Here is a 26,475-nt window from a genome sequence, read left to right as displayed (position 1 = left end):
GTTGCGCCCGGAAACCATAGAAACCAAGCCCCTGGGTCTGCGCCTGCGCGGTCATGGGCCTCATACGGACCAGGCATAAAATGACCCTCTCTAGATGACCGCTTTAGACACTGTCTAGCGGTTAGTGTGTTCCTGCTGCCTGCTCAGCCCTGTGACTAACACCCTCACGACAGCTCGGATTGGTGAGGGACTTGACCAAGGCCACAGTACAGAAAAAGCATGCCTTCCCCACCCCCATCCCCGCCGGTAGTAGTTAAGGCCTTGCGCTGTGGATTAACGCTGGGTGGATTCAAATTCTAGCTTCACCATTTCGGTGCGACTCTAAGAAAGTGCCTTAACCTTGCAGTGCCTCAGTTTTCTTATCTTAAGAGAAAAATACCTTGGGGAGCCTGGTCCTCCGTCGGTAAAGCAAAAGACAGCGTCTCAGGTCCTGATCTTAGAGTTAACGAGTTTCAGTCCTGCGTCTGTCCTGACAGCTCAGAGCCTGAAGCCTGCTTCGGATTCTCTCTCTCTCTCTCTCTCTCTCTCTCTCTCTCTCTCTCTCTGCCGCTCCCCACTCACACTTTGTCTCTCTCTGTCTCAAATAAATAAACATTAAAGGTCAGCCCTTAAAAAATAAATAAATAAAAATATCATCTTAAAAGATAAAAGTACCTGCAGCCTAGGGTTCCTTTGGGGATTAAATGAGTTAAGTGTAAAACAATGAGGCGGTTCCAGGCACATGGAAAGCTCTCCAAGGTAATCACAGTTCTTTGTTATTTTGTTTTTAGTTTTTATTTAAAATCACAGTTCGTTAATATCTCAATTTCTAAAGTTTGCAGATTCGGGGTGCCTGGTGGCTCAGTCGGTTAAGCGTCCGACTTCAGCTCAGGTCATGATCTCGCAGTTCGTGAGTTCCAGCCCGGTGTTGGGCTCTGTGCTGATAGCTCAGAGCCTGGAGCCTGCTTCAGATTCTGTGTCTCCCTTTCTCTGCCCCTTCCCCGCTCATGCTCTGTCTCCCTCTGTCTCTCAAAAATGAATAAACGTTAAAAATTTTTTTAAAAATTTAAAAAGTAAATAAAGTTTGCAGATTCAAGAAAGTGAAAGAGACCGTGCCCCTCCTGTGTTTCAGGACATCCAGTGGCTCTCTGATTACAGCAGGGCCTTGGAAGTGGTGTGTGTGATATGATACACCAGGTGGGAGGGAAGAAAATACTCAAATACTTTTTTAATCTAATCATTTTAATTTCTATTTTTTAATATACTTATTACATAAACTCCATGCCTGAAGTGGGAGTCATGACTCTGAGATCAAGAGTCCCAATGCTCCATCAACTAAGACAGCCAGATGCCCCTTTAATTTCTATTTTTTGATGTTAATCTTTATAAAGTACATAACATTACTGCAGTTGTACATATAAGTAACTTAAAAAATAAGTGTTTGAGGTTTGGGCTGAATATTTATTCTCATTTTAAGTGATGTGCTTTCAAAAACATTTAAAGAAGTCAAGCCTTCCACCCTTCCCAGCCTCGTCGTCCAAAATCCTCTGCTTAATCCCCCACCCAAGAGCTTGCTGTTCCATTGTATTCTTGGAAAAGTTCTGCCACCCAGTCTCTGATTTTTCCCCCCTTTACCCTGGAATGACACTATTCCCACCCGGTCTCCATTTCTACATACCAAATTCTTGCTCTGCTTCAGGATTTTGGCATAAGTTTTTCCCCAAAACAGGTGAACTGCCTCCAAATCCCAGGAGTACCCACTCTAGAGAAGATTCCTAAAGTCTCACAACTTAATTGGTTTCTTTCAAGCATTCCAATTCTCCCTCTGCTCCCCCTAGCCCATCAGATATATATACCCCCCCCCAACTGAGATCAGAGTTGCAATTCAACTGGAATCTCCTGAGCACCTAACGCATGTCCAGCAGAATACTGGAAGATTATGGAATTAATCATTCGTGGCCCTTGCCCAGAAAATAGTGGAGATAGCAAGATGCTACTGATAGCCACCCCACTTTCCACTTCTTCCACTTTCTTGCTTATATTGGTGGCATCTTCCTGGTCATTCAGACAGGAAACTCTGAAGTTGTATTTTGCCTTTGCCTCGACTTTCATCCAATCTTTCATTAATTACTGGCCGTTAATTCAAATACTCCTTCAACAGGTTGCCAATTTATTTCTTCCTCTCAGCCTTGCAGCTCCTCACTTCAATCTGTTTTGCACTGAATGTTTCTAAAATACTAATTTCATTGTATCACTCCTCGGATACCAGGCAGGATTAGTACAAAGATGCGTCACTCAAATACCTCCAAGGCCAAACAAAAGTGCACTATAAGGAAATAAAAACAGAAGCACCATAGAAAATGGCAACTGGTATTTGGCTTCAGTTTGACTGATGGAAAGAGTGGTGTGGAATGTGACGAACTGGAGAGGGTCTGTCCTGTCTGAAGGCAGCTGCAGCTACTCTGCTCCGTCCTATAGCTGTTGAAAATATCAGGGCTCCAAATTGTCAAATCTTCAATTTTTTCAAGAGAAGCCAGAAATCTTTTATTGTTTAAATGTGAAACCTACCACTTTGTTAAGTTTATTTATATATTTTGAGAGAGAGAGAGAAAGAGAGTGGGGATGGGAAGACAGAGAGGGAGAGAGAGAATCCAAAGCAGGCTCTGTACTGTCAGCATGGAGCCCACTGCCGGGCTCAAACTCATGAACTGTGAGGTCATGACCTGAGCCGAAATCAAGCTTTGGACATTTAACTAACTGAGCCACCCAGGTGCCCTGGAAACCTACCACTTTTATTTATTTTTAAATGTTTATTTATTCTGAGAGAGAGAGAAAGTGCTCATGTGCTAGCAGGGGAGGGGCAAAGAGAGAGGGAGAGAGAATTGCAAGCAGGCTCCCCACTGTCAGCGCAAAGCCTGTCTCGGGGCTCAATCCCACAAATTGTGAATTCACGACCTAAGTGGAAATCAAGAGTCAGACGCTTAACCGACTGAGCCACCCAGGCGCACTGAAACCGACCACTTTTAAACTGCAGGGCAACTAATTTTTTTAAGTGCTGGGGCCAAACGAGACCCACATTGGAAATGGCTTGATGTGCCAGATTTCAACCCATGGATAGAGGGAAATTTGAAGGTGGGGAAAAAAATTTACTTGGAACGCTGATGGTTTTTTACATCCAGCCTTTCTCCCTTCTTACCCACTCTCCTTATGGCTGCCAGTTGCTTTTCTAAAACTCAAAACTGATCATTCAAAGATACTTCCTGAGCTCATATCATATACTGTGGGCCTTATTGAGTTCTTGAGAATAAGACATAGAATGATGTAGCAAGTGATAAAGATGGACAAAACAAGGGAGAATGCGAAGTACGGGGACATTCATACTGCTTGGGTTGTGTGTGAGGTGTAATTGTATTCAAGAAAATGTTCAAATTACTGGGTTTGGCATTCAAGATCCCTCGATGATTTCTTCCCATTTCTAAATCCTCAGATACAATTGCTTTTCAACCTCCTCGTATTCTCAGCCATCTAGAATTGCTCTTTCTTCCAAACCTTGTAGGAGCAGTTTCTTCTGCCTGGAACAATTCCACCAGCTGGCTGCCACCTACCCACTGCCTCCCAGGTGAATGCCTAATCTGCCCAGACCATTTAGCGAACATTTTCTTTTTTTCTTTTTTAAGTGTATTTTTTTTTTCTTTTTTTTTTTAAGAGAGAGAGAGAGAGTGGGAGAGTGCAGGCGGGAGAGGGGCAGAGAGAGAGAGAGAGAGAGAGAGAGAGAGAGAGAGAGAGAGACAGAATCTGAAGCAGGCTCCAGGCTCTGAAATGTCAGCACAGAGCCCGATGTGTGGGTCTCGAACTTAGGAACCATGAGATCATGACTTGAGCTGAAGCCGGCCACCCAGGCGCCCCTCCAGCGTTTTCTGGTGAAAGCTTCCCGAATTCCTCAGGCATTTATTAGGACTTTCTTGAAGTCCCGCTAGCCCTGTAGACTTCCATTGCAGATACTGTTGACTGTTTATACACCGGCCCCCTGCACTGGACCACGCATGTATCTCCGTAACAGCACCGCACACTCAAGGGTGCCTGTGACAGGTCTTCTGTATACACGGCATACATTGAAAAACTACAACTCCCAGAAATCCCACGCCAGAACTGAGCCCGCGCCAGTTGCTATGGTGAGTACGCGCGCCCTCCAGGATTCTTTCGCTTTACGTTGTAAGTGACGTAGTTTTCTCTGTAGGGGTCCGTGGTCGCTTCTGTTAGGTGCTCGGTTTTCCTTCCCTTTAACTTGCTCTGCGGATTCTGTTTCGGGGAAGTGTGATTTTAGGACGACGTCAAAGAACTTTATGTGCAGAAGCCTGAGCAGTCCAGTTCTTCCATTTGGTGTTCCGGAAGCCGAGGCGCAGAGACCCAGTGAAATACGACTAGGCGTTCGCCGGGGCGATCACGGCTATTTGTTCTGACCTAGTAGAGCCTTGCTCCCAATTTCATCGCATGAGAATGGCCTGATGACCTAATCTAAGCCCCTGGTATCACCCTTAGTCATAATCCGAGAAAAGCTTTAACACTACTCTTCGAACATTGGGAACTACATTGGGAACTTCAGGCCTGTATCTGATACCACTGCTACAGTTGGGGAAGACGGTTGGGAAACTTTCCCCTACTCTCACCCTGAAGCCCCCAGCTATGTGATACAAAAGCGCCAATACACAGAGGCTTGCTGGCTTAGTGGGTGGAGCATGTGACTCGATCTGGGCATTGTGAGTTCAAGTCCAACCTTGGGTGTAGCGATTACTACAAAAAATAAAGCGTAGGATGGCTTGGAATATACTGGAAACCAGAAGCATCATTTAGAACTAAAAATGAATGTGTGGACTGAGGGTGGAGAAGATACCAAATTGAAGATGCAACAGGACCAGGAACTAATGAAGCATAACTTTAAGTGGGATGGCTGTGCCAGGTTCATGGTGATAGGTGTAACTTAATATTGGCAAACATTCCATCAGTAGAATTAACTCCCCTCATTCGGACACGTAAAGCTGCCCCTTGACTTTAGGTTTCCCAAGTGGTATGATTGCATGAAGAAACCACACTGTTAAGGCCAATGGCAGTAGTCTACTGTACCTGACGTATTTATCATCGTAAGTTAACACACTGGAGGGGTGCGTTGCTGGCTCATTCGGTAGAACAGGAGACTCTTGTTCTGAGGGTCATAACTTCAAGCCCCACATAGGACACAGAGCAGACTTAAAATAAAAATAAATGAACACACTGGAGTCTGGTTTTATAGACCAATACAGATTTATTAGTGAGTCAACCTTCCTGAGTACAGATCAGGGTAAACTACCTGGAGGGAACCTGCCAGGGCAGCTGAGTAGTCTTCCCCAGGAAACACCCTGATCTCTCTGTCCACATGCACAGACACTTAAGAAAGCAAGTTTTATCACACTTCTTCCCACAGACTGTGAGCTTTTCTAGGGTAAGGACTACATCTCTCGTAATCCTGGCTGCAGAGACAGAACCTACCAAAGGCTTAAAATTACTTGATCTGAGAGTCAAAGAAGAGTTTCAGGTAGTGTACTGATTGACTGGAAAAGGGAAGGAGTAGCCACATCATTTAGTCACTCATCATTTAAGAGCCAAGAATAAAGCACCTGGCTGGCTCTTACTCTCAGGGTTGTGAATCCAACACCCACGCTGGGTGTGGAGATAACTTAAAAATGAAAAATAAATCTTAAAGAAAAAAGCCACAAACAGAGAGAGGAGCTCAAGGTGCCGATAACTGCTCAATATAGTGAAAGAGTCATGTAGACACATAAATGCATTATACAGCTTTATAAAGGCATAAAATGAAGTGCTGAAATGAAGTACTATGTAAGAGTACACTTCCTTAGAACTTCCTTACAATCCAACTTAGGCACCTAGTTACTCACATTACCGTTTTATTTCTTTGAACACTTTATTATTTTATTATTTTTTTAAACATTTATTTATTTTTGAGAGAGAGGGGTGGGAAGGGGTAGAGACAGGAAGACAGAGAATCCGAAGCAGGCTATGTGCTGTGAGCACAGAGCCCAATGTGGGGCTCAAACCCACAAACTGAGATCATGACCTGAGCTGAAATCAAGAGTTGGCCACTTAACCAACTGAGCCACCCAGGCACCCCTAAACACTTTTAAATCTTGGATTAACTTGTTTTACTAGTTTGCCTGTTTTACCTCATAAGAATACAAGCACAAGACAGGAACCTTGTCTGTCCAGCTCAGTGGTATATTCCTGGTGCCCAGAACAGTACTTGCCAAATAGTAGGTGCTCGATTAACATTTATCAAATGAACAGGTAACTCTGGCTTGAAGAAGGGGGCAGAAAGACAACTGCCACTTGAGTAGGTAATTGTCAAGTAAGAAGGGCTTTAATTCCAGGCAGTGGAATGGGAGCACCATTAAAAATGACAGACTGAGTTGGTGCAGGGGACATTTTCAGGAAAATTTCTCAATAATCCATGTAAAGTGCTTTTACGAGATAGATTTAAGAGAATCTATGCAAACAAAAAAAAACCCACAGCAGCAGTTATGGGACTGGGCTGGATTAGCTAAGCGAGGGGCAAAGACAAGCCAAACCAAAAGAAAAAGGATCTTTTCTAAGTCTGTCTCTGTGAAGAGGGAAAATGAGACTAGACAGATCCTTCATAAGGATCATGCTCTTCTAAGTTTATATATTCATTTTGACAGAGAGAGAGAGAGAGAGAGAGAGAGAGAGAGAGAGAGAGAGAGAGAACAGGCATGCAAGCATGAGAGGGGCAGAGAGAGAATCCCAAGCAGGCTCTGCACTGTCAGTGCAGACCTCAATGTGGGGCTCAAACTCATGAATCATGAGATTGATCACGACCTGAGCCGAAATCAAATGCTTAACCAACCAAGCCACCCAGGCACCCCAGGCCCATGCTCTTCTTAGCCAGGCAAAACCAGAGCCATGTTTAATCATCCTTCCCAATCAATGTATAGGCCTTTGTTATCTCTAGACCAAAAAAAGACTCTTTAACTGGTCAACCTGTTCTCTAGTTTGGTATTTGCCCTTCTGTCTTGTATTTACTCCTGAATTAGTTTCCCCCAAACTCTCCAGATTCCCACAGATTAACGGCTAAATGCCTACTAGTCAAAACCCTTCATTATCTAGCCCCTACTACCTAGCTTCAAGCTCTCTTCCTGGGATCCACAAGTTTTCTACTTCGACTAAACAAGAATGTCCTCACTGCATACCACCATGAGTTCCCACCACCCAGCCTTTGCTCATTTCAAGCCCCCAATTCCTATTTTTGCCTGAGCCTTATTCATCCTTTGAAAACTTGCTCCAGCTCTACCTCCCCAAATGAAAACTTATCTGATCCCTATTACTTAGAACCATCTCTTCCTTTCCTTAGTCCATTATCTGTACCATTCACACAACACTTAGCAACTTTTACCTTGCCTTACATTCCTTGCTAGACTCTGACTCTCGGAGGTCAAGATCCGAATGCCTAAGTCATTTATGTATATTAATTCCATACCAGGTATTGTGGATATAAGACCGACTAGGGCTACTTACAAAACCTGTCGGTCTTTAAAAACTCAAATATCTGCCCTTCACAAATAAAGACCTTAGAAGACAACAGTAATGCTTGCCGAAGGATTGGAAAAACACTCAAAGCCAGTATAAACATGTCTTTCCCTACTTATCTTCCATTAACATGAAGGCATGTTGGGTACCAAGCTACATTAAGCACCTTCACCAAAGCTCTGAGGAGACAAAAAACACAGGAACTTGCACTTCCAGAAATTGAGCATCAGGAAGTTTGGATTAGCCTATTGCTAAGACCAACTAAAAAGCAATTGAAATATAAAAATTATTTTCTTAAAAGCATAAAAAAGGCTAACTAGGTAATAAAGAATTACTGAGCCAAAACCTGAAAACCCAGAAAGCTTACAACTCAAAGCTGTGCTTTCTCTTAAGGCATCTGTCAATCTGGAAGACGCCCCTGGATACCTGCACTGTACTTTCAGAAGCCTCATGGACTGAAGGGGACAAAAATCAAAACCTAAGACCAGCTAAAGGTGGGAACCTCCATCACAGACTGGGATTTCAAAGTATTACACTTTTAAGATACAGATGAAACAAAAATAAATCGGTCTTCACACTGACTTGAGACCTGGTTGTGTGCCATCTGGATGATCTAGGGAACCTCCGGCTTTCAGTATGAATTAAGGTTTGGTAATATTCCCAGGTAAAGGCAACCAGAAATCCTTCTAGAGGTAGATGCCTCATCCTTATCCTGTTTATTCCTATAATTAACTGTTCAAATATAGTATTCAGCTCATAGATAACCTGGCACATGTAGAGACAAGACACTATGAGCAACAATCAGTAAAAACAAGAGACCATTAAGACTTCAGGTACTTAAATTTTAGACAAATTTAGGTAATTTTCCAATCCTCCCTACAATGAAGTGCTAATTATTTGAAAGTTATCATTTGGAGTGAGTAGCTGGAGATTTTTCCCTGAGTAAACGTGCTTTCTTCCTGAAGGTGTCAACATTATTCAAGGTCCAGTTTAACTGTACCTGTAGACTATAGCATTCTCTGAAGCCATTTTCAAGGAAATAATCACTAGGGCAGCAATCAAGTCACTGTTCCTTAAGAACAACACTTAACAATTTTAAACCTATGCTATCTTCTGATAAACATAAAATTCCTACACCCACATTTGTATCTCAATTTCAAAATTAACTATGCTAAAAATAAAAGTCATCCTAAGCATCCACACCCAATAGCATGTTCCCTGTCCCCATCTTTGAGAATCCTTGCTTTGAAAACTTCATTAGCTTTTTCTGTTAAGATATTCACTTTAGCAATCATTTGTAAGCAGAGACTTTTTTTAAAAAAAAAATCATGCCACAACCTGAGGTGTAACTCTCCTAGAGGTAACAAATTAAGGTACTGGTCCACCAATCCATGATGCACCAAGTTTGCCTTGTTTGTGAGCTTTTCAAATGTGTATCAGTGCTACAGTTGCAAGGGCCCACAAACTTTTTTGTGAAGAGCCAGAGAAAGTATTTTCAACTCTGTGGCCCATACTGTTTCTGGAGTTGCAAACTGTGAAAAGCAGCCACAGATGCAAACAAATAGGTGTGGCAGTATTTCAGTAAAACTTTATTCACAAAAACAGGCCTTAGTTTGCTGACCCCTGCTATAGTGAATAACAAAATACAGATTCACCGCAAGGCATTACTGAATTCATTTGTCATTCATCTTTTATTGTTTTCTTAGTCAAACACTTAAAAGTACAAATTCTAATTAGAGAATGTGATATTTTGAGGTTAACAAAGGGCTATTTATTCATACTGGAAAGTTGAGAATTGCTGCTGCAGAAAGGAAGGTTTGGCCTTCAGATCTGATGAAGACCACTGTAAAGAAACCTGCTATTAACAGTTTCAAATGCATATTTTGTGTCCCAGGCTGTGGCTACTTTCTTCACATGGGCTATTTAATTTAATCTAGCATTTGAAAACAAAACCCAATGATGTACATACAATTAACCCTCATTTTGCAGACAAGAAAACTATGGCTCACGAAGTTCAGTAGCTTGGCAAGGCTGACTTAACAAACTAAAACTCTAGGGCTACACACATCCAAAGGCCATTCTTTAACTACTACACAAGGCAACCAATCCTCCCTGGCGGGCAGAGAAGATTCACCACGTTTGAGAGGCTGGCCCAAATTCTTATACTCCCTGATGTTGTTCTCCTTGGGGAGCTCTTAACAGTCATCTCCATCTCAGGAACCTTCATCTCCCCTGTACTCCTCTGACCTAAGCATGAACACTTACTCCTTTCATTCCCCTTCAGCTTAAGATTTTACCAAAAGAAGGTAACAAATGGAATTAAAACCAAAAATTTTAACTAGCTCAGTAGATATGGCTGTTCTGAGACCACAGGTCTTGGCCGATTGTTAAAGATCTCTGTAGATCAACTTCTTCCCTGGACACTGACCTACCTCCATGGGACAAAGACGCTTCCCTACCTGGCAACGCCCGTGTTTAATAAGCTCTAGAAATCAAGCTCTGGAGAAAAACTCCTTTTGCTACTCTAAGGCCTACATTATAGGTCCTCATTTTCTGTCCTAGGAACTGTCTTTTCTCTGGATAAAACACTAAACAAACATGTCTAGTCCCTTTTGAGGAGATTCTAAAACCCAGCCATGGTGGTCTTACCCTATGGCCCCAAAGGGCAACCATACTGTAACAGCCTAACAACACTGGGTGCAGTGAGAGTGTCTATCAGTTTCCTTATAGAAACTTACCCTACCTCCCAGCCAGAAGTATTTAGTGGGAACGGGGCTGACACTTGCAACAGTGAGCGAGCAAGCATGTCACTGATTACACTGATTCTGTAACAATACTTCAGTGCAGCAGTATTCCCTATTCCTGTCCTCCTTTCAGGACTTTTCATGGCTCCCAAGGCTGCCCTACCCTTGTTTTGGTGTGACTATCCCACTGTAAGGCCACTCCCGTGACAGCCACTGCTATGCTCCTCTTCCAGGAACAAGTAACTACCCTGGAAAAAGAAGAGATGAAACAAACTACCCTTCAAATATGAAGTAAAATAGTGCTTTAATTATTAAAAGATCACTAATGGGCCTTTTAAAAAGTCTATAAATCTTAAATGTAATGTTTTACTGGGGAAATGGTTATAGCAGCCTCCCATAAATTATTTGAATTAATAAACATTATCACAGTATTAAGAAGGCAAGGTAAACAAATAGCTTAAGTATTTTATTTGTTTGCAACTAAGCTTGTTAACACTATATAATGAAAATGTACAAAGAATAATGTTGCAGTTTTTGGTTAGATTTAAGTCAAAGACATTCATTAATAAGGAATCTTCGAATATGAATATTCCAGAATTTCTCTAAGCCATCTGATCAGAACGACTGTCTCTGAATATTACCTTACTTTGGAAGGTACTGGCGTACATTTGAATTAAACTCAGAATTTTTCAAAATAAGCCCTAATTAATAAAACTATTCTATATTCAAACTAAAACAATTTTAATAGAACTCTCCTTTCCAGAAACAATGATAAAGGAAACAAGGCATTTTGTAAAATGTGGTCCTGAACAAGTCACAGTAAAAAATAAATGTATACTTAACTTCCACCTCCTCAAAACAGAGGCTACTTTCTGTTCCTCGGTCTCGGAACAAGGTGAAGAACAGTCTGTAAGCAACTTTGGGCAGGGGGTTGCCAAAACAAAGCTCAAGCAGTTGAACGTGGTCACCTCCTAAAAAGAATTTGGGGGAACCTGACCAAAGGATCCTAATTCTGTTTGTAATAACCGATTCAAAGGCGAAGCGGCTCCTCCCAAGTAGCAGTGCCACCAGGGGCTGGCCCAGCCCCGCGCTCACCTGTGTCGTGCTCCCGAGAAAACCCTGATGCTCCTGCTCCAGGGGAGACTTTTTCTTTTTAGAGGTTCAGTGTCCAGGGAGCTCTCTGTGTGAATGAGGTGAGCACAGACTCCATGTGGGTATTTTAAGGCTTGGAGTCAATATTTTTCAACACGGCTGGGCAGAGTCCACATGTCAAACGGCCCGTCTCCAGTTTGTCCTAATTCCTCACCACGCATTTGTAGACCTAGGACCACAGACCTTTGCTATGTCATCATAATCACATCTAATGTCCATCCTAACTTATGATTCATATTCTGTGCCTGGAAACAGTCCCTGTATTTAACAATAATACCTACACATAAAACAATCCACCATTACAACTTATATGGTCACAAAACATTAATGATCTTCTGTAGACCAAGCAAATGTTTTTAACCATAATTGTCGTGCATCAAATTCACAGCCAGAATCCCCAAGATCAAAAAAATTTGCACAATACAAATAATAACTTAAAATACACACACACACACACACACACACACACACACACTCACACACACTCACACACACACTTCTTACAGAACTGTGCTTGGGGAATCTCCATTTGCTGAGTGCCAGTGAGGGCATATTTTGCTAAACTGCTGCTCCAGGTATTTTTGTTTGGAAAATCTATCACAGTAGGGCACAGCTGTTTATTGGATGAGCAGAAAAGAAAGATATGCTTGTGGCAACCAGAAAGTTTTAAGGTCTTTCAAGTTGTATAAAATGGACCTGCAGAAACGTTTAAGTGTTCTCAGGATGCAAAGTTGGAGCTGAAATGTGATACCAAACCAGTTGCAAAAAGTGTACAGCAGCCATCTCTTGAGGTCAAACCTGGTACCCAGATATGCAAGAAAGCTTCAGGACACATCTATAAATTAGGAATAAAAACAAAAGAGTTTAAGAAAACTAAAAATATAGTGTCATGCTGTTTAAAAATATTAACCAATGGGAAATGTGATAAACGGCACGAAGACACAAGTCAACACTTAAAAGGTCCTAAGTTTTCCAGAATTTAAGAAACCTGACTCAGCTTCAGTTTAGATATACAGCTATTTATTACTTTATGCTTTGAGTAACCAGTAGTTCCAAGATGTCTAGAATTAAGAAATTCTGACTACACACTTGATAAGCTACCTTAAGGAACTAACTTCCATAGATTAACAATTCAGACTATCTTTCTGCAGGAAAAGCCAGGTAACACACAGATTGGCATTGCAGTGAGACTACCTGGGTTTCAATCCTGGCTGAACTACTAGCTTTATGAGCTTGAACAAATTATTTAACCTCTTTAAGTGTTATCCTTACCTATAAAATGGGGCTAATGACAGTTCCTCCCTTACTGTATATTAAATAAACTCCATGAGGATTTAAAGGGCTTTACACAGTGCTAGACATTTTCTTTTTTAATGTTAGTTAATATTTAGCTTCACAGGGGTTTTGCTCTCAGGAGACAAGGTATTCAGTATCAAGATCTTGCTCCTGGAAGTCTTGGAAAATTCAAAGAAAAACTTGACAATACTTACAGCTTGTCGGCCTTGTCCCATATCGTCGCATAATCTGATCATGTGTGAATTTCACAAAAGATTCATATTGTTCTGTAAGGGGAAAGACAGTATATACTATAACAATAAATTCTCCCCTGGTTTTTCAAGAAGCAAATGTCAGGATCACAGCTAGCTTCCCAGTTTAAGTTATCTACTCTCTGACTCTCCTTTGTAACAGCCACTGAGGTGTGTTACCTCCTCTTAGATCCCAGAGCCAAATCTCTGGCTCCTACATTTGGTCACTAATCATCTATAATAGTCCGACTCTTGATTTCAACTCAGGTCATGATCTCAGTTTGTGAGACAGAGTCCCATGTCAGGCTCCACACTGACCGCATGGAGACTGCTTGGGATTCTCTCTGCTCCTCTGCTGCTTATGCATGTGCTCTCTCAAAAATATAAAATAAACTTTTAAAAATTAATTAATTTAATTAAAAAAAATAAAGGGGAACTCCATGAACAGAGAAGTGACTCAGAGTCAACTGAACGATTTGGGGGTGAGGGCAGAAGGGAAATGATATATTGGAGCTGCTTCTAATATACATTATTAGTATATTAAAGGATCAAAGAAGTTCAACTATAAAGAAACCCATTTAACTTTGTTGTTAAACCAACAGTTGGTTTAACAGTTCTCAATATAAGGCAGAGTTTCTAACATTCCGAGGAACCATGTGGTATAGGTCACCAGATTAGGAAATAATACTGTTACAGGAAGAAGTTGTTGCCTAAAACCTCTCTGATCACAACATTGTCCCCTTTCACTACATGGGTATTACTTTGTATTCCTGATTCAGATCTTCCTTTCACAAAAGGCTCTACTTGTTGACATCACTATCAACTCCTTTGTTCTAACCTGAGCGGTGCTTTCCAAACTTCACTCTAATGTACCTCGGAATCACAGGATGTCTGACTTCCCACATCCACCAAGTGACTCCCACCAGAAGTCTGAATATACGGACTATACTCCACTCCTCCCAACCACCTGTAAGGAGGTTAACCCAAATAATCTACTTAACACCTTTATTTACATGGAAAATTCTCAAAAGAAAAGCTTAGTTTATCTCATTTCAGAAATATAAATGAAAAGCCTTTCCATAAAAGTATAAATGAAATGTTCAGAATCACCAGAGAGTAACAATATTCACAACTCATTAAACCTTCTTACATGAGGTCCAGCTCTTTTCTAAGTTACCATTTAACTAAACCTTATTTACTGAACCCTATTAACAATGGCACAGCCGCTACCTCAGCCTACCTGCTAGTTTGGTATTGAGGATTTGCTCATACTCCTCCCGAATTTTATCTTCGTAGTCTTTTAAGAGACGCTCACATATTATTCCAACTTGTCGGAGGGTAAAAGTGGGCTGGTCCTTCTTCATCCAGGAGGTACCTGGCCAAAAGACAAACCTAGTTTTGTTTCTTTTTTGTAAGATTTTAAGTAATCTCTACACCCAATGTGAAGCTCAAACTCAACCCCGAGAATAAAAGTTGCATGCTCTACCGACTGATCCAGCTGGGTGCCCCAAGACAAATCCAGTCTCAACAGTACACTCTAGTTCTAAGGCTCAGAATTAATAACTTTATGCAAACAGTCCTAAGGTACAAAAACTGTTTAGAAAAACGTTATTTTTCACAACTCTACATGGAATATTTTCATAAAATTCTCTGAACTTCTGCCATTAGTTTTACAAAGTAAGGCCAAAGGTAAATTGAGAAGCAGGAGGAACAATGTAAGCCCATATTCAATGCTCACTTGGTAAAGAACAAGAACGAAAAGTTGATATAAAGCCTCTACTCTGGATTAGAGAAAGCAGATTCACAGAGCTACCCAAACCCTTGGAGATTATCTAGACCTCTGTTTAAGTGAGGCAGTGCATCATAATTACCTATAGAATTTACAAAAAGATACACGTTCTGATTTAATTCTGGGTTAGGGCCTGGCTACCTTTTAAGTTCTACAGGTGACTCTGAAAAGAAATGGCTAGGAGTCTGATGCTTAGGAGACCAAGTGACTTGCCCACTATGAAAAAATGTTAGCAAAATCACTGACGTATGAATGAAGGAGACAGTTAAGCATCCTTGATCCCTTTTGAATCTAGGAAGAGAAGAGTGAAATGTTCTTAAGATGGAGTTAGAAACCAAAACATCCACTGGAATGCTAGAAAACATGGAAATTGGATTCCTGATCCTGGGAAAAACAGCAGCTCCTTTGGTAGCCCAGTTATGAGTTTTGCCTAGAATCAGTTTCTTCAGCCCACTTAATCTATGAGCCATTTAACACTCTGAAACAAGTCGTTTTTACTTAAACCAAAACCAAAATTTCTTCTCTACAAATGAAACCTGACCAAAAGTTCTACCCAGGCATCACTGTATTGTTTTTCTGCACCCATAACATATTCTATTACTTCAAAATTCTATTACTAAAATCTCAAAAGAAAATTAAAGACAGACCTGCTAACTATTACCACTGAAAGGTCTATCACTCATGGGGCACCTGGGTAGCTCAGTCCATTGAATGTCCAACTTTGGTTCAAGTCATGATCTTGGGGTTTGTGGGTTTGAGCCCCACGTCAGGTTCTGTGCTGACAGCTCAGAGCCTGAGCCTACTTCAGATTCTGTGTCTCCCTCTCTCTCTGCCCCTCCCTGGCTTGCACCCTCTCTGTCTCTCTCAAAAATAATTAAATATTAAAAAAAAGAAAAAGAAAATTCTGCCACTCATGAATGTACAAGAGCAATTTAAAAGGGTATTCTAGGGGCGCCTGGGTGGCGCAGTCGGTTAAGCGTCCAACTTCAGCCAGGTCACGATCTCGCGGTCCGTGGGTTCGAGCCCCGCGTCGGGCTCTGGGCTGATGGCTCAGAGCCTGGAGCCTGTTTCTGATTCTGTGTCTCCCTCTCTCTCTGCCCCTCCCCTGTTCATGCTCTCTCTCTGTCCCAAAAATAAATAAACATTGAAAAAAAAAATTTAAAAAAATAAAATAAAATAAAATAAAATAAAAGGGTGTTCTGAGAACCTTTGGGTTATAAGACAAAAATTATTTGAGGTGAAATTCACATAAAATGAACCATTTTAAAGTGAACAATTCAGTGTCATTTAGTAACAATTTTGGGACAACATTTATCTAGTTTCAAACTACTTCCACCACACGAAAGAAACACCCCTTACCTATTAAGCTTTTCCCCTCTTATTCCTCTCTCTCCCTAGGTCCTGGTCAACACAATTTGTGTTCTGTAAGGAGACGATTTTTAATAAAGGTAATCTTTAACTCTCAGAACTATTAAAAAGTAGAATACTTTGTGAGGAAAAACTCCTTTACTGTTAAAAGGACAGAGTTTACCACCAATGGAGATGTTTGAACACTAGCCTGTTAACTATTTGCAGGGATATGGCAGGCAAGACTGATGGTTGAACTATGTGACCATGAAGATTCTCCAACCTTGAGATTCTATTTTTGAGCACATCCTCTCTGACCACCTGTCAATGTTATAGGGCAGTGCTGTCACACAAACTTGTGCAGTGATGGAAATGTCCCATAGTTGTGCTAATACTAGAACTACATGTGGCTACTCGGCACTTGAAATGTGGCTACTGCATCCAAGAAACTACATGATAAAATTTTATTAAATTTTAATTAACTAAAATCTAAAACAGCCACATGTGGCTAATGTAATGACTATGATATTAGACACTACAGTTACAGAGGGTACTTCTGCACTGGGTGGATGAAAGAAGCCAAATCAAATCAACCTAAGGTTTTTTTCCAATTTCATGACTCTATGGTTTCAAAACTATTTATAAGTAGTAATATAGTGCATACACTATACCAATTTTATTGCTTTAGATGAAATCAATTCTGGATTAGGAAACCATCATTTGAAGTAGCATTTACCATTTTTTTTCCCATTTACAAACTCTTAAATGGTCTCTCCACATTAATACTCGCTTACCTGGAGAACTAGGTGCTGTGAGTGCTGTAGAATGAGGCTGACTTTCCGAAGTACAAGCTTCACTCTGATTAAGAACAACTTCTAATTGTCTCCACCTCTGATAACGACTATATTCTTGTTTTATGTTCTGAAAAATTTGTTCTAAGAAAAAAGAAACACACTTTTTGAGCATTCACTTTACTGTGCCATTTCTTCAAACTTCTTGTCTCTTCCCCCATGTTATTAATATTAGCAAGAAAAATGTCGATACTGAATAAAGTACTCCTCCTAGAACTCCCACAGTATGCCCTCTTACTGCTATTTTAACAATACACAGAAGAGCAGCTATTTTAGCATAAGCCTCCCAGATAGTTCCCTTTGCTTGTCTTCCTGTGACAGTGAAGACCAGATCTGCTGTTTGCTTTAGGATTAACGAGTACAACTTACAGCAAAATAAAAAAAAACTCATCCTTCACCTAACAGAGAGCTACTTTTCATCTCCATTAAGCTGCACAATTTTACAAACTAGCATATTAGGGGGATTCTCCTACACAGGCCTTCTAAAAATGAAACTCTTGCCCCAATTGGGACTCAAGATCTTTGGGTGAGAGGACACCAGAAATCCCAGACACAGACCATGGGAAGACCTGAGATGTACTGCTTGGAATTGATGATCAGGGCTTAGAAAAGAACTTTCTGATCCTAGGAGGCAATATTTGATAGGATTCAGATTACTGTTCTGAGTCAAAGCAGTCCTGAACCAAATTTGCTAATGCTATTGAAGGGAATCCAGGACACACAAATTCACTTTCAAGTACATTCCTAGAGACAACAAAGAGTCTGGAAGGAGGTGGTTTTCAAGTTTTTCGTTTTTGTGGTAGAATATGTATCCACTTTCCAGATAATAAAGCCTCTTTATCAAACACAAAACCCAGAAAATCATATCGCTACCCTACTCATGTTATTCTAATGTATACTCTGCTATAATTTTATTTTTTAAATGAGATTAAGTGTTAATAATGCCATTTTGCTTCTTCCTAGCTATGTGACTATGACCTTGGAAAAGTCATTCAGGATCTTTAGCCTAGTTCTTCAATATAAATGTTAAATGCCTACCTGATAAAGTTTTGAAAACCAAATCAAAGATTTTAATAATCTTCTAATAACAAGTGACAGTACATACAGCCCAGGAATTGACACAAACTTAAAGTAGCTCTACATGCGGCTAAATTCACTAACCCTCAGCCTAAACACACAATGTAGGATTAGCAAAACTTTCCTTTAAAAATGCTATGAAGTTCATATTTTAAGTCCCCTGAATTTATTAAGATTTCACTTCATCTTTAGAACGTATTATTCTCCAGCATATACTTGCCAGATTCAATTCAAGGATGTAAGGAACTGTGAAGACTTGAAACAAGAAAGGACAAGTATGAGGACAATGCTCATGAGAACAGAAGGTCTTTGATAAACCTCTAAGTGCCTCCTGTATGGCGAAGTGAAGAAATGGAAAGATACAACTTTTAGGCTGGTTAAAGGACTAGCATATCCAAGAATTGAAACATGGCATGCAGAGAAGAAAAATAAGGAAGTAGATGTGATTTTCTCTCCAAGAAGGCCACTTAAAAAAAAAAGAAAATGCAAACTTCTTTTTAACAGCGGATGGTTAACTTTAGGGACATCTGGGTGGCTTAGTCAGTTAAGCATCAGACTGCTGATTTTGGCTCAGGTCATGATGTCACAGTTCATGAGATTGAGCCTGCAGCGCGCTGTGTTGACACCACAGGGCCTGCTTGGGATTCTCTCTCTCTCTCTCTCTCTCTCTCTCTCTCTCTCTCTCTCCCTCTCTCTCTCTCTCTCTCTCTCAAAATACATAAACACTAAAAAAAAAAAAAAAAAAAAAAACAGTGGATAGTTAACTTTAATTCTTGCCTCCTATTATTATTTGAGGTTATGCTTCCAGGTTATATCAGACTAAGCTCATCCTCAAAATTCTACAGTGATTCCTAGCTGCTACAGACCAAAATCCAAACTCTTATCATGGAATTCCATGCCTTCCTAGACTTGGCCCCAAGTTATGTTTCCAGTTCCATCTCCCACTATAACCCAGTTGCATTACATTATCCTTAATTTGTACATTTTCTGGCCTTTGCTCAGTTTCCCTTTGTTTGAAATGTGGGTATCTTTCTTTTCCCAACATTATTCAAGACCCAGCTGAGGGGCGCCTGGGTGGCTCAGTCGGTTGAGCGTCCAACCTCAGCTCAGGTCATGATCTCAAGGCTTGCGGGTTCAAGTCCCCATTGGGCTCTGTGCTGAGAGCTCAGAGCCTGGAGCCTGCCTGCTTCGGATTCTGTGTCCCTCTCTCTGTTCCTCCCCCGCTCATGCTCGGTCTCTCTCTCAAAAATGAATAAACATTAAAAAAAAAAAAGATCCAGCTAAAATGCTACCTCAATCTGGATATTTACTCTCCAACTCTCAAGTCTTGATCAATTAATTGCTCTGCACCTAGACTCACTCCATGTTTACAGGTTAGCAACACCCTCCTATGTCTGGTATCCACCTAGCTCATTTAAGCAATAAAAGACTTAATTTTATGTGCCTTTTCCACAAAAAGTGCTATGACACTTATCTTTTCTTTAAAGTGAAGCAGGAGTGCCTGGGTGGCTCAGTCAGTTAAGGGTCCAACTCTTGGTTTTGGCTCAGGTCATGATCTCACAGTTCTTGAGTTCAAGCCCCACATCAGGCTTCATGCTGACAGTGAGGAGCCTGCTTGGGATTCTCTCTCCCTCTCTCTCTCTGCCCCTCCCTCACTTGCTGTCTCTCTCTCTCTCTCTCTCTCAAAATAAATAAATAAAAACTTAAAATTTCCTCCCCCCATTCTTCCTTTTCAGTCCAGAAGGCATCTTTCACTTAAGCCAAAGCATCATGTAATCAATCATTCATACTTTCTTTCATGACAGAACCATACTCCAATGAGCATTAAGGAATTTAACTGATCAATCTTTGCAAATAAATATTTTAAGTAAGATATTTTAATATAAATTGCCAAGAAGGTAGTTTGCATGATCTATGCAAAAACTAAAATTTAAGATAAAAATGGACTCCCATTACTGCACTCTGCAACACTGAAGCTTCCAAAGGCATTCCATAATCATTTACTAAACAGTTGCTGTAATGTGAACTACAGGAGAATTAGTCTAAAGGGTAGTATTAGAAGAAATAAGATATTTGCATAAAATCCATGAAGACAGGGCAAGTATTAATTCCATTTTGCAGAAGAGAGATCCAGAAATTAATTCTATTTTGCAGAAGAGAAATCCAGACTATTCTTGGTGTCTGTAGGAACAGCAGAACAAAAAATATCACTTCAAGTGGGCATTTTTGTCCCCTGATTTTGAAGGACTCTTCACAAAAAAACTTTTGCAAACATTATCTCCTTCAGTACATAGGGCTTTCCAAATAGTAAGTGATCAGGGAATTTAAAGTGTAACAAAGTTCCTTGTGGGGCAAGGATAGTCAGGTAATGGATGGAAGACTTAAAACAGAGCAAAAGCATAGTTTGGAAAAAAAAAAAAATGTGTTGAAGTCTAGGTGAGACATAGCTGATAAATCCTTTGAATGCCAGGATAAAGAAAAGGTGAACGTGAGAGAGATGCAGTGTCTAGGAGAGCTTGCCTGGCAACTGCAGGAATCTTGTGAGAGGATGAGGGCCTGAAATCTGCATTATGGAGATGCAGAGGAAAAAGGAAATAAAGCCCAAAGGCATCGCTAACTGAAAAGGGGTAAGGAAAGAATGATATTAAGGCGATCCTAAGGTTTTGCTCATGCTTGAGGAATAGAAACACACACACAAAGAAATAACTTTGCTCAAGTCCAGTTCTGAGGACCCTCCCCCATCTCCGGGAGCCCTTTAAAACTGCTACATATTAATTCTGATGCACTTTCCCCTCTATTCCTGCACAATGGTGGGGGGGGGGCGGGGGAGGAGAGGGGTTGTCCTAACTTTACAGTCACACTAGCTCTTCCCTTTCCCTGGCCAATGTGGAATCCCGACTGAAAGAGAGCCTCTGTTACGGATAGTTGAATTCCTGCTGCTGGAATCTCTGTATGTTTAAGGATTCTCAAACAAATTCTAGTTAACGACCTACCGATTTCAAGCCATATATGGTACAAGACAATAGCCATACAATTAGAAAAAACATGGCCAGTCCCTTAGAAATAGGTTCAAATCGGATTCCATGACTTCTGCGACGGCCTCCGGTCCCTAAAGACTTCAGGAAATCAGGTCTCCCTCCAAGCTACAGTACAGTGAACAGCACGCACTCAGGCCCCTTCCCAGGAACCCGCCCCCAACCCCCACCCTCAAAGCCGGCTTCGTGAGGAGAATCCCATTTTCCATGGCCCACTGGATCTGCTGGGCGGCTCTGTGCAGGCCCGGGCAGCGAAGGCAGGAGGGGCTTCGCGCACGGGAAGGGCCCAGAGCCGCCAGGGATATCCCCATCTTCCTCTGCCCACCCCTCTAGTCTCTCCAGCCCCAGGAAAACCGAAAACGGACACTGTGGCCCCACCACCCCTCCCGGATGTCTCCCATCCCCGGAAGCGACAAGGGCCAGCGCACCCCAGTTCCCGTTTCCGAGGGCAAAGAGGGGGTCTGTGGGTGAATGAGCCCAGCGCCCAGAGCCGCCCCCCCCCCAAAAAAAAATGCTTGGGCCTGGCTTCCTGCCAAGCCCGCAGCGCAGGTTACCCGGTGTTGGAAGGCGCCGCTCGCTCCCGGGCGGGGCGGGCTGCTGCAGAGTCGGCGGTGGGGTCTGCGTCTGGAGCAGCGGCGGCGGCTCGGCGTCCGGGGGCCTGAGGCCCGGAGTGGGGCCGGGCAGAGGGGCGCAGCGCCTCCGCTTCGGGGAACCAGGGCTCAGCAGCGCCGCCTCGAACTCCATGGGCCGCTTCAACGTCGCCCCGCACGCCATGCCGCCGAGGGGCCAGAGACCAGGAGCGGACGCGGAGGCAACTGCAGGCCAACCTCCGGCTCCTCAGCGGAGCTCGCAAGCCAAGCCGGCTCCAATGGCGCCTTCAGCACCCGGCAGCGGCGCTGGCCCCGCCTCCTGTGACGTCACGGGCCCTGGCCACCGCCCGGCAGAGGGGGAAAAGCCGGAAGAGGTCCGTTCTGGGAGGCCCGTCAGCCACGTTCCGGTCCCCGGCGCCTCCCGCTGAGGAAATGGAACAGTCTGGGCGGAGAGCCGGGTCGCCAAGCAACCTCGGGAAGGCCCCCGCCCCCGCCTCCGCCCCTCGCGGGGTCCCATCATCCCCCACCCCCACCCGGCGTCCCCCCACAGTTCCTCGAGCCGTCGCGCCGGGGTGGCCCCTTAGCTCTTCGCACCTGCGCGCCAGGGGCGTGGGGGAGGGGAGAGCTCGGAGTGGCCGGTGAGAGGGCGCGGGGGTCGGGTGTCTCCGAGTCCGGTGGACGTCCTTCTACTTAAACCTATCTAGGCCGCTCTAGTCCCCGTAATGGAAGAGAGGGGCCTTCTGAAAGGTCTTCAAGGGCATTCCCGAGTCCAGGAAGTCTTCAGTTAAGCATGACTTGAGACCTGAGGATGGACGTTAGGAAGTCCACCAATCCCATGAGAGATTGTGTACAAAATTGTGTGTGTGTGTGTTTTGGAATACGTGACCCGTATCTTCAGCTCATCAAAGGGGTCTGCTACTCAAAATAGTTAAAAACAAACAAAACCCGTTGGCTTAAATCATCCTAGAATGGTGTCAGAGTATTAAGAACTTAAGCTGGTTACTCATTTGCCAGTCTCTCCGCATCTGACCTGGCAGCTCAGTGCTTCCTCAGGGCCATGAGAATTCTTTACAGCAGTGGCAGCTGTAAAGTGCTTTTGATAAATTCTGGAAAGGCACATAGATAACAAGAGGGTTTCGCTTTCAGAAACTGAATATGCTTATGTATTACTGGGAAGCAGGTCAAATGCTTTCAACTGTTCACCAAAGAAGCCCTGATCCAAAAAATGTTAAAACCTTCCTATAAATATTCATATACATTAAATAATGGCCATACCTCCCGGGATCTGTCTGCTTCAACATAGCCTGGGGTTTTCCAGAAAACGGTCCCAAGTTTCAGATACTCTTTTCTAACAGGCCAGCCAGATGCCAGATCAATGTGCCCCAAGATTTGAGTTGGAAAATATGGGCATGCTACCTCAGTCCCATTCTTTGTCCTTATTCTGTTGCTTTTCTCAAGATCCAAACATAGGCTAAGTGTTTTTTTTTTTTTAATTTATCTTTGACAAATAGCAGAAATAATTCTAAGATGACTGAGCATAACAGATGTTATATTTTATCCCATCTCTTTCTCTAAAGACATAAGGAAGGTTTACCATAAGCTAGAAAACTAGAAATAAAACATTAGGGCCAAACTAAAAAGATCACAATCAGCCTGAAGTTAAACATGTCTGTGACTGAATGTGAAACTTAGTTCTGAGCTTCCTGCCTGCCAGGGCAAAAATGAAAACATAGTACATGGCATCTAAAAGGAATTAGTGCATCAGAGAAGACAGACCATAGATTTTTTTGCCATAGCTAAATATTCTTTTTTTTTTTTTTAAAGTCAACTTCACCTCCAGTGTGAAGCCCCTTGCGGGGCTCAAGCTCACCACCCTGAGATCAAGATCTGAGCTGAGATCCAGAGCTAGACGTTCAAACAACAGCCACCCAGACACCCCTAAAAATTCTAATTCTGAAGGTAGTTGCTCATTTGACCTTATTGGGAACCAGTGAATGATATAATAAAGTAATCAAGATTTGAACAATAAATGCAAAAGCAAGTTTCAAACAGACATTTCTTGTTATGCCAAATAAAAGCCAAGGACATAAAAGCAACCTAGTGATGGTTATTTTTTAAGGGGCTTGTCTAATGTGTCCTAGTAAATTGTTTTCTGTGGTCTAAACTGGTCCAAAGTTAGAGCTTAGAATGTTTAAAAAGTGTGTCCCCTGAGTCATCATTAACAGCACTTTTTCTAGCTAGGGTTTTGCTGAATGCTTTGATAATCAGTCTCTTCTCTGTCATCCTTTAAAACTTTGAGCGTGCCTTGTAAGATTAGTGTTTTAAAACAGGAAGTTATAATTTGTTTACATATTTGTGCATCAAAACTATAAATTCCTTGAGAATAATAAGCAGGCCTCATTCATCTGTGTTTCCCCACCCCAGCACAGTGTTTAAATACAGTAGGGGTAGGCACAGAATAAATATTGGTCGAATGAATAAATGGTAATTATTTCGGGGCTGTTCTGTCTGTCCCTGAAAGTTGATAGTCCACATTGCTGAATGAGGGTGGATTCAGATGATTCAGAAACCAAACAAGTAGGTGGTATATCCTATTATAAGTTGCAGTTGACAGTGGCCCAAACAGAGAGCTATCCTTGAGGGAAGCAGATGGGGTATTCTGACGGCCACCCAGTGTGGTGTCTCATGAGGTCACCACAGTCCAGGTCTACATTGCTTTGCATATCCAGTCACTTGACCAGTCATACACATGCACACACATACACACACATTACTAATTACCAGCACTATGCTATCATGGTGGAGGCTTCTATGATATGAAAAGAGACACGGTTCCCAGGGCTTCCAGCCTGTTGGAGATGGCAGACATTACTCAAATCATCACAACAACAAATATATAATCACAAAGTGTGACAAGGATTATGAAGGAAAAGGAGAGAATATCATGAGAGAGTACATCGGACATCTTAACCAATCTTGGAGAGTAATGAAGACTTCCCTGAAGAAGGGATATTTGAGCTAGGAATCAACTAAGGTAAGACAGGTTGGGAACATCCAAAGCTGAAGGAACAGCATATCCAATATCTTGTTATAAAAAAGACCATGATGTATTTGAAGAACCAAAAGAAGGCTCAAGTGGCTGTGGTACAGAGCATGAATGCAGAGAGTCAGGGAATAAAAAACTGATGAGGAAGACAGGAGCCTGATCCTTTAATGCCCCATTGGCAGCCCAGAGATGTTTTACCTTTATCTTAAGAGCAGTGAGAAGCCACTTCAGGGGTTGTGGTGGGAACAAAAGAGTTTAAGTATGATCAGATTTACATTTGAAAAGATTCCTAGCAGCTGTATTGAGAACCGGTTGAAGGAGAGCAGGGGTGGATGGAAATCAGTAAAAAGGTTATTTTATCTGTCCATTTTCATGCCTTGCAGTATTAGTTTTATAATATTACAAGGAGGGGCGCCTGGGTGGCTCAGTCAGTTGAGCATCCGACTTCGGCTCAGGTCACGATCTCGCGGTCCGTGAGTTCGAGCCCCGCGTCGGGCTCTGTGCTGACAGCTCGGAGCCTGGAGCCTGCTTCCGATTCTGTGTCTCCCTCTCTCTCTGCCCCTCCCCCGTTCATGCTCTGTCTCTCTCTGTCTCAAAAATAAATAAATGTTAAAAAAAAATTTATAATATTACAAGGAATCTTTTACGTCCCGGCAAATTCTTTCATATCCCCACCTGCGGGTATTTCTTTGCTAATTCACCCTGTGAACGCTCAGTAATGGGTTTTGGGCTCTGTTTACTGGTGCCAGTAATTGTCTGACCCAGGAGCATGGCTGGACTAAAGTTGGGGATGGGAATGAAAGGAAAGAAGGACACCATCTTCCAAAATCTTCCAGAATTCTTTGCCTAAAGTTTTCAAGAGTTGTCTATATTTGCTGTCTTCTTTTACATGCTTCCTACCCACCAAGCACCAACCCACATCAGTCTGATTTCTGCCCCTCCCATTCCACTAAAACAGGTAAAGTCACCAATGATCTCCAAACTATGGAGAGAAGTGGACTGATCTGAGCAAAGTTCAGAAGATAAAATGAACAAGGGCACCTGGCTGGTTCAGTAGGTAGAGCAGGAGACTCTTGATCTCAGGGTCCTGAGTTCAAGCCCCATGTCAGGCACAGAGCCGACTTAAGAAAAATAAAATAAGGATGCCTCCCTGGCTAGGTCAGAAGAGTATGCAACTCTTGATCTTAGGGTCATGAGTTCAAATCCTATGTTGGGTGCAGAGATCCCTAAGAAAAACAAATGAACTTTAAAAAAATATTAAAAATAAGGGTACCTGGGTGGCTCAGTCAGTTAAGTGACCGACTCTTGATTTCAGCTCAGGTCAGGATCTCACAGTCTGGAATCTAGCCCTGCCTCAGGCTCTGTGCTGACAGAGTGGGGCATGCTTGGGATTCTCTCTCTCTCTTCCTCCCCTGCTTGTGCTCTCTCTTTCAAAATAAATAAATAAACTTAGAAAAATAAAAATAATAAAAATAACGGTAAAATGAACAGATCTTGGTGAGGATTAGGCACGGAGGTGACCGAGATGAGGACTCAGGTATGACTCCTAAGCTTCTAGCTTTCCCAGTGCCATTTTCTGAGAAAGTTTTTATCAGGTAAGTATAGGGGAAGAAATGTGTAGTTTGGGATATGTTGAGTTAGAGTTTCCTTTAAAGCATCACGTGTGATTCTCAAGTGGAGAGAGTATGTGTATAAATCTCTGGGTCTGGGATTCAGAAGTCTGGGCCAGAGAAAAATTAGAGTCAT

At 42.3% G+C, this 26,475-nt stretch overlaps 1 protein-coding gene and 2 long non-coding RNA genes across 4 annotated transcripts; 2 read left to right on the top strand and 1 right to left on the bottom strand.

Moving 5' to 3' along the window:
* The first annotated feature begins 45 nt into the window (after positions 1–45).
* LOC109502250 lies at positions 46–16,248 on the top strand. Of its 2 annotated transcripts, XR_006584191.1 has the most exons (5): positions 46–182; positions 3,536–3,598; positions 3,978–4,151; positions 7,966–8,066; positions 16,182–16,248. It is a non-coding gene; the product is annotated as an uncharacterized LOC109502250 (long non-coding RNA). The 2 variants fall into 2 exon arrangements; XR_002160735.2 differs by lacking the exon at positions 16,182–16,248 and having other exon boundaries at positions 7,966–8,153.
* AKIRIN1 (akirin 1) lies at positions 10,762–21,993 on the bottom strand. Its single transcript, XM_023258507.2, has 5 exons — positions 21,648–21,993; positions 16,925–17,065; positions 14,235–14,369; positions 12,959–13,030; positions 10,762–12,303 (listed from the first exon to the last, which is right to left on the bottom strand). The coding sequence occupies exons 1-5, from the start codon at positions 21,865–21,867 to the stop codon at positions 12,293–12,295; spliced, it is 579 nt and encodes a 192-aa protein (XP_023114275.1). The 5' UTR covers positions 21,868–21,993; the 3' UTR covers positions 10,762–12,292.
* Positions 21,994–22,120: 127 nt separating this feature from the next.
* LOC123379568 lies at positions 22,121–23,736 on the top strand. Its single transcript, XR_006584190.1, has 2 exons — positions 22,121–22,321; positions 23,508–23,736. It is a non-coding gene; the product is annotated as an uncharacterized LOC123379568 (long non-coding RNA).
* Positions 23,737–26,475: the final 2,739 nt, after the last annotated feature.

The sequence above is a fragment of the Felis catus genome, chromosome C1 (assembly GCF_018350175.1).
Source record: "Felis catus isolate Fca126 chromosome C1, F.catus_Fca126_mat1.0, whole genome shotgun sequence".
NCBI lineage: Eukaryota > Metazoa > Chordata > Mammalia > Carnivora > Felidae > Felis > Felis catus.
This window is presented reverse-complemented; position numbering and strand designations above follow the sequence as displayed.